Source organism: Trachinotus anak, unplaced genomic scaffold, assembly GCF_046630095.1.
Source record: "Trachinotus anak isolate AG129_WGS33_773 ecotype Australia unplaced genomic scaffold, CSIRO_AGI_Tana_v1 ptg000003l, whole genome shotgun sequence".
NCBI lineage: Eukaryota > Metazoa > Chordata > Actinopteri > Carangiformes > Carangidae > Trachinotus > Trachinotus anak.
The window spans coordinates 9,684,747-9,699,664 of NW_027273854.1; the positions used below are offsets into that span (position 1 = coordinate 9,684,747).

General features: G+C 43.3%; 1 protein-coding gene across 7 annotated transcripts in view; it reads right to left on the reverse strand.

Moving 5' to 3' along the window:
• arhgap44a (Rho GTPase activating protein 44a) overlaps window positions 1-14,918 on the reverse strand; it is a 28,280-nt gene that overhangs the window by 5,389 nt on the left and 7,973 nt on the right. For 5 of the 7 annotated variants that reach the window (XR_011687340.1, XM_071473186.1, XM_071473156.1 and 2 more), the window contains exons 2-20: window positions 11,567-11,606; window positions 10,640-10,759; window positions 10,420-10,496; window positions 10,110-10,221; window positions 9,832-9,908; window positions 9,602-9,716; window positions 9,343-9,411; window positions 9,052-9,133; window positions 8,610-8,737; window positions 7,670-7,781; window positions 7,120-7,201; window positions 6,839-6,919; window positions 6,111-6,224; window positions 5,913-6,004; window positions 5,086-5,269; window positions 4,172-4,189; window positions 3,876-4,064; window positions 2,197-2,709; window positions 98-243 (exon numbers count right to left, since the gene is read on the reverse strand). Coding sequence is in view for 6 of the 7 variants with exons in the window: in XM_071473186.1 (XP_071329287.1) it covers window positions 98-243; window positions 2,197-2,709; window positions 3,876-4,064; window positions 4,172-4,189; window positions 5,086-5,269; window positions 5,913-6,004; window positions 6,111-6,224; window positions 6,839-6,919; window positions 7,120-7,201; window positions 7,670-7,781; window positions 8,610-8,737; window positions 9,052-9,133; window positions 9,343-9,411; window positions 9,602-9,716; window positions 9,832-9,908; window positions 10,110-10,221; window positions 10,420-10,496; window positions 10,640-10,759; window positions 11,567-11,606 (2,351 nt within the window). In the remaining variant the exon portion in view is untranslated. The remainder of the gene's footprint in view (window positions 1-97; window positions 244-2,196; window positions 2,710-3,875; window positions 4,065-4,171; window positions 4,190-5,085; window positions 5,270-5,912; window positions 6,005-6,110; window positions 6,225-6,838; window positions 6,920-7,119; window positions 7,202-7,669; window positions 7,782-8,609; window positions 8,738-9,051; window positions 9,134-9,342; window positions 9,412-9,601; window positions 9,717-9,831; window positions 9,909-10,109; window positions 10,222-10,419; window positions 10,497-10,639; window positions 10,760-11,566; window positions 11,607-14,918) is intronic. The other 2 variants (XM_071473163.1, XM_071473194.1) reach the window with 2 other exon arrangements.

The following is a 14,918-nucleotide window of genomic DNA, read 5'->3' on the forward strand; positions in this document are numbered from 1 at the left end:
ACAACACAGTAACATTACTGTCTCCTGTTCAAAATGAAAATACATCCTTTTAAACTCAAGAAAGTCAGTGTAAGCTCAGACTGAGAGAGGTGCGGACCTTTGCGCAGGGTGTGTGGACTGTGCTCTGTGGAGTGGGGGGACTGGCTGCTGCTCTGAGGACTGCTGCTGGGAGGGACCGTCGGACCTGCCACCTGGATGCCCTTGTGTCCAATTACAGGGGAGAGCTCTTTACTCTTCAACGAACTGAAAAAGACAGGCAGACATTAGAGTGCGAATAGCATTGGACGCATTTACACTCTGAACTGACAGTATGCCACCACCATCACCATCACCATCATCATCATTTATGAGTGTGTCACTACTTTTAAGTTTGCTGTTACCATTGCTACCAACATTTACAGACCAAACAGTGTCACATCTTTTTAAATACCTTTTATTGAACAGTTTTAGATACAAATGCTGCACATAAGTCCCCAAAGTCTTCCTGTAAACCACAGTACATCAAATACTACTGAGCATCTAGTCTTGTATTTTTCATTGATGAAAATGTCATTGACCACCCAGGGATTGAGAACATCAATATACCTATTTCTTAGTGGAATAATGAAGTTAGATGGTATTGTTAACCAGACAGATGCTGCCTGACAAACCCAGTGAACATCTCTAAACATTTAGATGGATACAATAATGATGTTAGTTATAAAAAAAAAAAAAATCGCAAATCTCAATTAGAATAAAAAAGGAGAAAAAGAATAGTTTTTTCCCTCTCATCAGACACAGAACAGAAGCTTAGTGATCTAAACCAAGGCAATAATATGATTTTGAGTGGCTGAACTACAGCTCAGCTGGGGTCTGAACTGAACTCACAAGATTTCAATCTCAGGATGGATTCCTGACTCCACTGAGCTCGAAGAATTCTTTCCAGCATTAGCGAACAGAGGGTCTACATATTTGTAGTAGAAGTAGCATTAATGAATGCCTCTTTGGACAGACGCTCATACATACACAATATGAACAGAAGTGAAGAGGTGCAAAAAATGTGATAAACCTACTTCATGTACTGCAGGCAACGATGAAGACGGCAAGTGCATTAATCAAGAACTTCACGCACCCTCGCTCTGTAAGCAAACTGCATGAGCAGTCAATAAACAATATTAATTATGATGCTTATGCTTAACCTTAATTTACTTCTGTGTGATAACTGATTAACTCTCTTTGTGTTTAAGCAAACTTCAGAGGTTAAAATTATAAGACACCAGCAAAGGGAAAATCCTTTGATATATTGTCTATTTTCTTCTCTGCTTTTTCATTTTAAAACACAAACATTATATTTTAACCTACTGTATTCTCTTCTCTGATGTGAGTATATCTGCAGCAAGGGTGTACTCAATAATATGAACGAGTATCATTGCAAATACAAGACTTAGCTCATGAAGTCTCACCCACAAAGAGCACGCATACTGCAGTATTGTTGCCACATTTAGGATTATGTGACATCTAATTAACTGCAATCTCCTGCAGTCCCTTTGAGCTGTGTGCCTCCAACAAATAAGCCATCTGAATGAGAAATCGTGGAGTTACCAAATCACAAGAGGGAGCATTATCAAGCAAGCTCGTTCTGATTGCTGACAAAGATTTGCTGTAATGATTTGCGCTGTCCTGTGTAATTGTGACAACCAGAGACTTATGACTCAGGAAACTGCCACAGTCACTCTATAGAAACTCAGCAGCTTAGATGTAGCTGGAAGATGCTTATGCTATACGAAGATATACTATACTGTCGCTTCCAGAACACAAACTCCAAACAGGGTACATTACTAACCTTGAAAATCTTTACTTCCTTAAAAAAGTGATGTTTTCCTTCTGCTGATCAGTAAAAAAATTGCTGCAAACTGTAGAATAAATACATTCATATGCTATGTGATAGCCATATGCAGCATTGTTCATGTATTTATCATCTACTCAATACCAGCATCAAACCGAGCGCTATATAAGCCAGTAACATCCTTAGTTGCTAGGCAACCCCATGAGAGGCATCCCTGGACAACCTGAATGTTACAGAATCTGAGACATGTAATTTGAAGGGGGAGGGAAAAAAAGCAAAAAGAAAATATGAGCCAGCGAGCTAGAGGAGAGGAGAGATACAGCTGCCACTCTGTGATGCATCCATAGTGGCCATGGGTGTGTTGTATTTACCTAGTCAGCCTGGGGGGTCCTCTCTCTCGGGCACATGGACAGGCAGCCCACGGCGGGGGCGGGGGTGCGGACGAGGGGAGGCTAGGGGGGTTGCCAAGGGACTGGTCATGGCGGGTTAGTACCAAGGGGGTTTTGATGTAGAGTGGTGAAGCATTAGTGTCTGGCGGGGGGGCATGCGACATATCACCAGGTGGACTGTGCTTGGGGAAGTGCAGACAGCTGGGTTTGGGGTTCGAATTGATGTCAAGCGAAGAGGAGGAGGAGGAAGAAGAAGAGGAAGGGGGTGGGGCCGGGGGAGTGAAGCCAGACCAGCGCACTGGGGGTGGGGGTGAGCCGGGGGGCTGGGACTCTGGACCTGGTGCCACAGGGCGAGCGCAGGGTGGGGGTTTGGGATAGAAGTGGTGGGGGAGAGTGTGGCACGAGGAGGTGGGGTAAGGGGGGGGTGGCCGGTCCTCCCCTGGGGGTGGGTGGGCATGAGAGGTGTCCGGCCGATTGGGCGACACGTTGTCTGAGCTGTAGATATTAAGAGAATAGACAGCACAAAAGAAACAGCTCTAGTGATTGAACAGGGAGACGCATTGGAGCGATATAGGATAAGCTGTTTTGATGATTAGGGTGTTAGTGTGTTAGTTGGTCTGTAGCCAAAAACAGAAGGAAAAAAAAAAGAAAAAAATTGCATTTTAGGGTGGGCGGTGGGCACCAAGCTTAGCACACAGTCAGCTTAGTGCAAATACAGAGACAAGCACAAAGAAACAGCAAAAGAAAAGAAAGTTTTATTGCCAAAGGAAATGAATAGAGTGTGTAGAACTCCCTCTGTGATCACCTTGTGTCTGTACACTGCATGGAGCTGTGAGGATCTGTCTCCGGAGCCAAAGTGCTGGTCTGCAGCTTACATTATGTTATCAAGCCAACCTGATGACTGAATCTCCTCGACTGCTGCATATGGAAACCCTATCTGCCATAATCCTACAAGACTTGTTTGCATTGCAGGTCCTGCAGTCAGCCCAGGGCAGTGTGAAACAGACACAAAACCCTTTCATTGGCTGAAAGAGCCACAGGAGAGGAGGGGAAAGCCAGCCAAACCAGAAGCCATATTATCTCTTTTCTGCCACACAGGCAGAGCCAGCGACCATGAGGTGATTATTCATATGTTTAACTATGATAATCATACCAAAAAATGATGAAATCAGTCTGAGTGTCAACAGAAAAGGAAATAATTCACGACCAAAGCTGAGATAGCCAAGCCACAACAATGGGATATTGGAAATATTAGCATGCTCGCAAGGACTTGCAGATTGAAGCTTAGTGCCATGTACAGAAACAAAACTTCCATACAGTATTTTGACTAAAAGCCTTCATAGTTAGAGTGAAAAAATGTCATCCTTTTGAAAATTTAACCCACAGTGACATCTCCCTGAAAAAGCAGGGGAAACTGAGGAAATGTAGAGAGAGTGAAATCATAATAATAACAGAATGAGACATGAAGGTGCTGACGGAACACATTAAAAAGAACATGGAGGCGCTGCAAATTAATGACAGTATAATTAACACAGCAAAGGAGCTCGATCCCACAGAGCAGAGGAGTTGATGATGGTGATGATGATGGTGATGACAATAAAAAGGAGAAGGAGTGGATGCGTGAGGGAGAGGGGGGAAAGAGCGTCTCCACGGTGACTTACCAAAACCTTTCTCCAGGTGGCGGTGTCGCGGACGGGGAGGTGGCGAGCTCTCCAGGCTGCTCGGGGATGAGTGTGTCTGCGGGAGAGCCGGGGCCTTGCATGCCTGGAGGGGTGGAGGGGGCCTTGCGTGCCAGTGTGGACGAACCTTTACGAGACACCCAGGAGGTATCCATAACCCGGACTCCCATACTGGAGACAAACACATACCCAGAGTCATATATGATGATGAGAAAAGCGCTACGGGGCGAGTGGGGGAAAGTGAGGAAAGAAGTGGGGAAAAAGGCATGATACGGTACCTTTGTATCTTCCTAATGCTGCGTTAGTTGGGGAGAAGAGAGGCAAAAGAGATATGAGGTCAGAAGTAATGCAGACATGGTTCACAACACCACATTTAAACCACTCAGACACTAAGTCTGCACTTATCCACTGAGCGCCAATGAAAGGCTCGTTTTTTCTAATTAAACCTGTTTGCTCTTAGAAATGTGCAAACACACAGACAGAGCTGCTCATTACTCTAAAGGGACGACTGCTGTTTTCTACCACCCCATATCGATAGCCGCTCATTATGGGATGCACAGATTTAGATCAATGCCTATAATATTAAATGTTTTTTTCTTAATTTGATGGGGGTATTTTGAAGGCATCGCTTCTAATTCTGCCAGTGATTTTCCACCGGCTGGATGAATGACTCAGGCCAGGTGACGTGCTAGCCAGACTGCAAAGGAGGAGCTGGGTGTGGGAGGATGGGAAGATAGCACTGGAGAAATATTTCCTGAGAAAAAAAAAGAGGTAACTAGCAGCCCTCCATCAGAGACCCGTTGCCATAGAGACAATGCCACTCAAGGCAACTCAGCCCCATGTATTCAAATAAGACTAGTTTTCAGCCCCTCTCTTCTCCCGATGAATGGTTATTTTAGTGCATGTAGTTATATGTGCTGGGATTATCGACAGGTGAGATATACAGTAAGAACCTCACCTCTCTGTGGCACACAGAGGCCTCTGATTCACTGGAGTGAAAACTTAAGATTGCAGGATACTGTAAATACTCCACCAGGGTAATGGGTTTTTAATGTGCAAGTATTGCCCTCTTCAAATATGAGGATTCAATATCAGATGCCTGAGAGGAGGCGTGGGTGGAAAGAGAAAGAGAGTGAGAGAGAGAGCGAGGGAGGGAGAGGTGGGCAGCAGAAGGATGCACTTGGCGTCATACCCATCCTTCTTGTAAAACTCCAGCATCATGTTGTCAGTGGCGACGCTCAGTGGGCGTCGGCTCTGGTCATGCTGCTGCTTGCGATCAGATTGGTCCATGTCCGGTGAGGGCATGGAGCTGTAGTTGGAGTTGTGGTTGGTGTGGATCGGGCTGCCATAGCTGCCTGTCAAGTTGAATTCAATCTCTGAGGGAGAAGCAGACACACAATCAGTCGAGAGTATGTTGTGGTTAGCAGTGTTCAGGAGTGTGTGTGTTGGTCTGTGTGTGTTTAAGAATATTATACTATGTTATAGATAAAACCCTGATTTAAAAAACTTTTAAAAACAGCATAACAGTATAGCCAGTCACGAACAGCTCATAATGTCCTGTGTATTTCCGTTTCTTAATGTATGTTTTTGTTGTTTTTCTCATGTTGTGTTTCGGTGTGGGTTTATGTGAACTGACATTCAATTATAGTGTCACAAGTTGTCATATTGATATAGGGCTGAGCAACAGAAAAAAAAAAGAAATCACAATAACTCTAAGGCTCCTTCTCTTTTTGATATCACACAAGTATATGAAAGTTATATCAAGTGATTAATAGAAGTATATAAAACTCAAACTGATTTTCAACAGACATTCTCAAGTCAATAATCATTCTGGAAGAAGTCTTAGCAAATTTGATGTGTTCTTTTGAACAAAACTTGAGCTAAATTGTGAGCTCATGATCTAAAAAATATATATATTTTAATACCCGCAATTTAATTACAATGATGGAGAATAGTCATAAAAATTGATATGGTTCCCTGCCCGACTACAGTGTTACATACATAGCATGTGATCCCCACCTCCAGGGAAGAACCAGTCAGCATGCTGGATGATGGGCTCAATGATGCCCACGATCTGTAGGGACAGGGTGGTCATCATCTCCGTCATGTTTCTGGAAACAAGAGTAAGGAGTGAGCCCCATATGAACATTATGTATGTTATAATAGGTTTAGGTAAAAATAAAACCATTTCACATGACTTGTCTTCAGAGTACATACGGCTCAGTGTGTGTCCACAGCAGGTTAGGGCCCAGGACGATCGCCATGTTACCGGGAGTCATCTTGTTTGCGTCTTGATACTCACTCAGCTTGGCTAAGAATTTGATTAGATATCTGTAGGATTCAAATTAAAAAGATTGCATCATAAAATCTATTTTTAACCTGTTTACTCATTTCCTACTGACCCGGCAGACCTGATAATTGTCATGAGTAACTGCTATTTCTTCACATGTTTAACTGACTCACGAACTTACTTTCGCTTTCAGGCTGAAGATGCTGCAGAAAGCAGAGCTGCACAGTTAACTCATATTTTGACACGTCACAACCTGTGCCATCTACTGTGTAGGAAAGTCAAGTAATAGAAGCAGCAGCAATTAAAATCTGCAGACATATCAATTTTGTTGCATACAAACTAATAAATGGATATCTGCTACAAATTTGAAACTTTCAAACCGCAGACAATAATTACTGCAGCCGTAAAAGTCATCATTATTTGCAGCATCAATATTGCAGAAACCATTAATTTCTTTGCCAATAGTTGGTGACACATGAATATCTGCATCCGCATTTCAAACCTGCTCCTGCTGTTACTTTTCTTACCTGTAGGTGGGGCAGGTTTGAGTGACACCGCAGCGCATCTTGCTTCGCTTCTTCGTCTTTTTATAGTAGTCCAGCCACATGGGGACACTCAGAAATAACCGGACAGAAAATCAGGGAAAGCAACTGACCTGAAATTGTTCAAGTTGTCTGTGGGGAGTTTTTCACATGCTGCCATTAATGCTTGTAGTCTTTTGTCCATATCTTGAATGCTGGAAAAAAAAAATCATTATGGTTTAGGGTTGCTCCACTTCCAAATAAATGTCATCATTTTTCATTTTGGCAGTTTAGGCCCTCTATATAAAGACTATGGACTATTTTCTGTTTTTTTCATCATGGCCAGTGGCATAATTCAAGAAAATGCTTTTATAAAAAAAAAAGAAAAAAAAAAAAAAGAAAAATAGCAACTAACTTGGAGGCCTGAATCCATTCATCATATAGTTCAGTGGTCATCAATGGCTCGGGGAGCTCACGGAGGTATGATTTCAGGGCGCCTGAGGGTGAGAACAACAGGGAGAGCGTAAACACTGGTCAGCTTTTGGAGAGGAGCTCGAGGGCTGTTTTCTCTCTTCAGAGTACCGGCGAGGCCGTGCCCTGCGTCTCCCCTCCCCTGCAGCCAGGCCCTTGCAGCTAGTGCAGCTGCCAGATTGAGATTGCACAACACAGATTTCATGCTAATGTGTGAAACGGACAGCAGTATCACAACAGAAAGCCTTCAGGAAAACAGCAATGAGGGCAGAGCGGACAAAACTTTTTACTCACTGTTATGCTCGTGCATTTTCCACCGACTAGGTCCAAAATCAACCCAAAAACTTTCACATCAAGAAAAACACTGCAGACGTTGAGTAAACATCTTGAGATATTATACCGTTTTTTTCCCTCCTGACTTACAGTGACGGAGTGCAAGGGTTGTTGTTATGGAAATGTGCTCTGAACAAAGCATTTGTGTGGGCGTAGTTCACCTGCGATGGCGTGTGGGTCGGAGGAATACTCCTGCACATCCAGAACTCCACAGTCCAGGGAGGCTTTCAGCTTCTTCAGCTTGGAGGCTGACGGAGCCACTCTGAAGAGACCCTGCAGCCCACACACAGGAAACACATAATCATGTGTAATTATCAGATCTAACATGACCTGTGCATAAATGCTGTGCAAAAGCAATAGCCTCTGTGGTTGTGCACTTGACACTGGTGGATGATAAATAACACAGGATTGTACTGGTGCGTTTGCATGTTTGGAGTCCATTAACTGCCTCTCATGAAGGCTACACTTATACTATATTACTGTCTACCATTTTTCAAAGCATATCTAAGGATTTGAATTGTTTTAATTACCACAAACAAGTGTGACTACTGTGAAGATGATTAGTAAGCTCAATCTCACAGCCATTGTACTGTTGATGCTTACATTTAAAATCAGTGTTGCAAAGATGCTGCTACTTGTCCTCTCTTTAATTATATTTATCCAATATAAGCTGAAAGAGTCTTTTCAGTCTGACAAAATAAGATAAAATCTGGTTTTAACTATATTCAAAATATTTGAGGAACCAGCAGCTCTGTTCTTCTTTACAAAAGTCGTCATTTTTGTCAATTTTACTAATGACGTGAAATTAATGTAGTATTCTTTAAATTATATTGGCACGCATTTTCATCTGAGTGAGTATGTGTGCACACATATGCACTTGCCTGCATGTTTGCATGCCTGCCGGTGTGCGAGTGTGACTGGTTCAAGGTTATCATATCAAATAGGAAGACTGATGACAAACCAGAGTTTAATTATGAGGAATCAGGTGTGTGTAATGGAATAGACCCACGCACAACAAAATACAAGAAAAACATGCATGTTTGCCTACATTTAAAATGCCTATCCGATGTGTACTATATATCTGTGTGTGTTGCCCCCTACCTCCTCTTGCATGCCACACTCTAGCAGCATTGTGACACAGGCTTCGATGGGGAAGGCAATCTCTCTGCCACTAATATTCAGGTGTTCCTCCAGAGACTTGCCAAACGACGGCTTCTCCACCCACGCCTCTGCAACACAAAACAGCAGCTCGAGTCACACACAGACACAAACAAGCCTGCGCACTGTAGTTTCAACCCCTCCTGGATGTTTACTGGGAAAGTGTGTTGGTTAAGCCTTCTGTTTGGTTTTACACCTGCAAACTACCCATGTCTTAAATAGGAGGATGGATAATTACAAGTTAATGAGACTGTTATGTGACACGTCAGGGCTCTTAACTCCATTACTTCTCATCTTGATATTGCTTCAGGTGCAGAAATGGAGCAGATCACGCTCTCTCTCCACACACACACACACACACACACACACCGAGTGCATGACTCACCTTGGTGAGCTTTAATCTGGGGCAGGACACTGTGAAGAATCTCTAATGACTTCCTGTGATATTCTGCCTGTGTTTCTATCAGCTATAGAAGGAGACAGCAGGAGAGAGATGATCACAAACAATCTGTGACAAGTGTGTGGGATACACTATAATGCAAGTTATGCTATTAGACCACCCACAACGTAATCTGAGCTAATATGGGAAAAAAAAACTATTTCAGATACTGTGTGGAAATGCAGAATGTGATGTATTTTCCCGTTGTTCACAGCTTTAATGATATGATATACTTACTGTCTGGAAGTAATTTGCATAGTCGATTTCTTTGGCCACAAAATTGTACATATCTGCTGACAGCTGATCCTGAAACAGAAAGCAGAGAGCAACCACTTTTTAAGAAATGATCTCACTAAAGTCCTACGTGTAACTGTAATATCCACCAGGCAAAGTGATCCATTTGTATCTGATACATTCAGGGGGCTGATAAATCAAATGGACGGCAAAGGAGCTGGAGGAGTGAATAATATGTGGGTGGCTCTGATTGGTTTCTCACTCTACAAATCTCCATCCGATTGGCTGACTCTTCCATCTCCTCTCTCAGGGACTCGGACTTGGCGCCAGGCTGCAGAGTGCTCGGGTGACTGGATGACTTGGATGACTGCTGATATCTATAGGCAATTAAAAAAAATGGCCACTGCATTGGATATATCATTCTTCTTGCACAGACATTTAAAACCTGAGCCCTTACTTTTAAAAACAAATGAACAAGAGGAGGTCCTTCACCTTGTCCGTGCGGAGTCCATGTCTAAGACAAGTTTAGCTAAGTGCTTCCTCTGTTTCTGGATGTTGGGAATGTCCACCTACAAGAGTAAATTGAGTGGAGGATTACGGAGAGCTCAGAGAATTTAAAGTGCAGCCGTTTTATTTAAATGAGGACCATATCCTGCTTGTAATTTTCTGTTAATAACAGTGGAAATAAAAGAGTGCGGCTCTGTAATTCAGCCATATCAGGAAGGTGTTATGTCTTAATTGGTGCATTAAGTAACAGCGGTGCACCTCACCTCAGCAAGCATGTAGAGAGGCTCCACCACATCCCTCTCTATCTGGAACTCAAACTGGATGAGCTCCTGCGCCAACCTCTCTTCCGTCTCCCCACAAAGCTTCAGCATCTTCCTGTTTGGTGACAGCCGAACACAAAGTCAGAGGCAATCAAATACAATTAAAATGCAGACAAGGGTAATGAGGACAGAGAAGAATTCAATAGCCAAATCAATAATTAAAGATGACTCTGTGTGTGTGTGTGTGTGTGTGTGTGTGTGTGTAAGTGAAGGGAAGTGTGTGAGCACAGGCTTGTTAACTACAGTGACTTACCCCAGGAGAGAGTCATCTCCCAACACTGCAGCCCCTTCTACCATACACTGTGCCAGGATTGTGAGCGGTAGTTTTTTCTGATAGTTGAGAAAAATGAAATTACTAGAGCTTCCGATGGAGCTGTAAAAGACTGTGAATAATGTTATGTTGCATTACTGCACATCATATCTGTTCGCATTAGTCGTCGGCGTCTGAGGGAGTGATGGACACAGGTACTCACAGAAGGTGACTTGACAGATCTCTTCTCCACGTCCGTTCCCTGCTGACCCTGCAGGCAGGCCGTCAGCTTCTTGTGAGTGCTGTGTGTCACCTGCTTGACCAGATCCAGACGCTTCTCCACCTGGAACACACACACACACACAAGCACAGACACACACAGACATACACTCATCAAAAACCTGCTTGGCATACCCCACGTATTAGCACAGACACAGCACTGTATTCTAGCAATACATCTGTCATCTGTCATGCAGCGTCATAAATCTCCACCTGCCACGCACCACACAAGTTGTACACACACAATGGCTGTAAGGTAGGTCTGTCAGGTCATGCTATGATTCTTTATAATATATGATAACAAATCACAAAAATACTTTTTTTCCATTCATTTTCCTGCTATAACTTTGTATTATTATAAAGGGTATAATTATACAATATAGTTTGGTCAAAATAAGCGAGTTGAAGGCATCGGTTGTAGCAACTTTTGATGAAAAATCTGTCACTATGTATTTTTTTAATTCATCAAAAGTATGAAAATGAAACTATCAACAGTTGCAGCCCAGAGTAACTGTGGCCATTAGAAGCTGTGAGATGATTGATAGGAAAGAACCGGTTTAATTTTTCTGAATATAGTGGAGAATACCTCTCCCGGCCATTGAATATTGTTCAGCTGAGACAATCTGAGGAGGCAGAATCACTTTTTTAATTGAGCTACACACAGACACATGTATCCACTGATTGTTTCACTTCATGGGGCCACGAGAGAAAAAAAAAAGTTGATTTCCATCACAGTTAAACAACTGCCATCATAATCACATTATTTCCACCTGTTAAAAAGACACAGCATGAAGAATGAAAGCACTAACAGACCATCATTTAATCACACACGCACAGACACACACACGCACACTTTCCCAACCCATCTTACCTGTAGAAGGTCCTCACTCAACACCTCTGTTTTTTCTGCCCTGTAAAGACAAGTGTGAAACAGTCAGAGAATCCAGACAACGAGACAACATGAATAACTTTTTAAATTGCAAATAAGCAGCACTGCATTCATCCGCTTCTGTTGGAAATAAAGGCTCTGTCAGGCATTGAACTTCATGCAGCTCTGAATATTGATAAGATCAGGAAAAACCAAAACTGTCACGGAGATTCAATTTGTCAATATATCCTCTTTCGGGTCACATCACAAGCTACACAGCCTGTGAGGGTGAAAAAAGCAATATCCTAATAGTCTCATACGCTTTTTTTCTTTTCTGGTGAGAAATATTTGAGACAAGTGACATATTCAGGAGAACAAATGAAGAAAGTACATCTCACATGATAAAACACTTTATATTAGTTTCATGATGACATCCTAGTTGCATTTCGTCGCTGTGATTTGAGGCACCCTCCACAAGCCTCTCATGTGTCCAAATGTATTTCATAATGGCACGTCTTTGCCAAAATGTTTCTCAGTTGTGAAATAAGGACCCAGCTGTTTTGCACAGGGTGTAAAGGTCTCATTCACTGAGTTGTTGCACATCATCAGCCTGGCAGTGCTCCAAAATGGGCAGACCACATCCATGCACCTGTCCCTTTGGAGTGTGTGAGTGTGTATGTGAGTGCACGTGTTTGTATGGCTGTCTTGCTAAGTTATGATCATAGATGATACATAAGAAGAAAATGGTAATTATCTGGCAAACTGTTCATGCTGTAAACCCTCTGGAGTGTTCTAGCACAAGCATGATTGAAACAAGCAGGACAGCAGTGACCAAAGGCCACTGATTTAAATATGCCAGTTCCCACTGAGGAGCATCACATCCCACTGTGAATCCAGCAGGCTGGGGACTTAGCCAAAGTCTGACGGAAAGGGCAGCGCTGCCGATGAAGCAGATAAAACTACTCATGCAGAGTAGCGATTGAGCCACAAGCTCACAAAAGAGCAAACCACTGGATATCATAAAAATGTGGTGTCAGCTCAGCTCCGACAGATAAAATTCAAAGATTGTGGTCCTTTCCTTTTGGTGGAAGAGAAATCCCTAAAGAGCGCAACATGCCTTTGAAAATCCTGCAAGAAAAGATAAAGTAGGCAAATAGTCTCTTTGGACTGCCTTTGGCTGTTTTCCAGAAATCGTTTAAACATATTTGGACACCTACACGCACAACACACAACAACAATTCAGGACCTATCAGCAGTGCCTAATCAGAGTGGAGGATAACATGTACTTCCTGCTTAGAAAAGGGGCTGTAGTCTAACAAGGGAGGGAGTGATTGAGCAGACAGTCTGACCTCTTAAAAAGAATCAAAACCAGACCTGCGGACCCCCAGCAACCACCCAGTGGTGCGCATACTCTCTCAGCACTTCCCCTTCCTGTCTGCAAAACCTCTTCCTGCTATTGTGCCCCAACCATGCCAATGCCATTTGCGAATAATAGCTTTTTTTTTTTTTTGTATCATTTATTTAAAAACAACATCTGAATGGAAGAGAATGGAAAAGACCTTGGTTTGTGCTCTATTATTCACCAGCCAGGGAAAAATACATCAGCAGCACGTCACTAAAATGCTCTTTTCATGTAGGACGCCTTGTCACCAATTCTGTTAAATACACATCATAGCAGCTCTGTGTTGTCTGGTGCCGCCATGCAGAGAAGAAATAGAATGCATCTGGTTAATGTTGACATGAAGTTGTGTACACATAGTCCATACATTGCTGCCAATAACAGAAAGCTGAGCTTTAATGATGTCAGTTATTAGCATCCCTGGCCTCAGTGCCAACATGTGAGCATGGAGCCATGGGAACTGGGTCAAACCATGTACCAATGAATCTAATCACAGCCAGCCTCTTGGAAAACTGCTCTGCCCACAGAGCTAGGACGAAAATACAGGAAATGTGTGTGTGTGTGTGTGTTTGCATGCCTAAGAGAGAGAGAGAGAGAGAGAGAGAGAGGGAGAGAGAGAGAGAGAGAGAATGACAGCAGAGCAAGAGCTTTCTGGCATGATTTGTGAGGATAAGTGTGATCGCAGATTGCTGATTACATGACAAAGGGGGACAAAAATAACCCAAGCAGTGCACCAAAGTTTGGCACAGTTTTGCTGCGACACTCCCAACAGCCTCTAAAAAATCTCTAAAACTCCATGTTCTATATGAAAGACTTTGCAGGCGAGATTGCCACATGTATTCTGCGCTGAGTATGTAGCCTGGAGGTCTGCAATGCAGCTGTGAGCTCGTCACTGTCTATCATGGCCTCAGATTGGCCGGTTGAGGTGTCCCTCGGGAGACGCTGGCAGCCGAGGGACCCTAAGAGGGGCCCAACAGAACAGATGGGGCAGGAGCTCTGGCAGAGACAGGGAATGTGGAGATAAGCTACTCTGTCTGGGATGTTGATGGCAGAGATAGATCAACAACCTGTGAGGCTCTCCGGCCTGGCTGTCTGTGTCAGGAGCTCCGCTGAGAAGCTAAAGCCATCATGCTTCAATATGACTGCTGCATGTGCTAGAAAGTTAATCGTGTGGGATGATCCACTCTTTCAATGTATGTTGTGAGCGAGTGTGGGAGTGTTTTTCCTAAAGGCGTGAGAGAATGTGCACTCCAAGCTGAAAGGATTGGTTAAAAAAAACAAAAACACTTTCAGTTAACTGCATTTCATGTTTAAACCAAGAGGATGAACATTTAACACGCAGGCATCTACTCCTTTCACTGCCCACAACTGATGTGGCCATTATGACCTAGACATCAAACAGATTGTAGCCATCTTCAAAGGCAGCAGACGGTCTTGTTCTTTGAGCTTGTTTGTTTTCAGACAGTGGAGTTTCCTCTTAGGAAAGCAATATCATACATCGTTGGCCCGTGAAGACACAGAGGCGAAATAGCAATGCCCAGGCTGGAGAACAGAGGTTATTACTTGACTCTGTAGAATCTGAGTTAAAGTTAACTTGAAGGAGATTTTGGAGGTGAGGAGAGAGATTCCTCTCAGCAAATAGTGTGCAGAATGAGTCCTGGGAGGAAAGTAAACACGTGGGAGAGTTGGCAGCCATGTGGGCGGTGTGTTCACGGAGGGGGAAGAAGACTTTGCCAGGTTTATGCCAACCATCTGCCACTTTGCAGGCATTCCTTTACCTGGAGCTGCTGATGACTCAATACAAACAGGCACATACTGACACACACACACACACACACACACACACACACACACACACACACACACACACACACACATGTGTCTATAAATACACAGATTAACTACCTAAAGTCAAAATGCTGAAATTTACCATAAGCTTTCAAGCCAACAAATGCA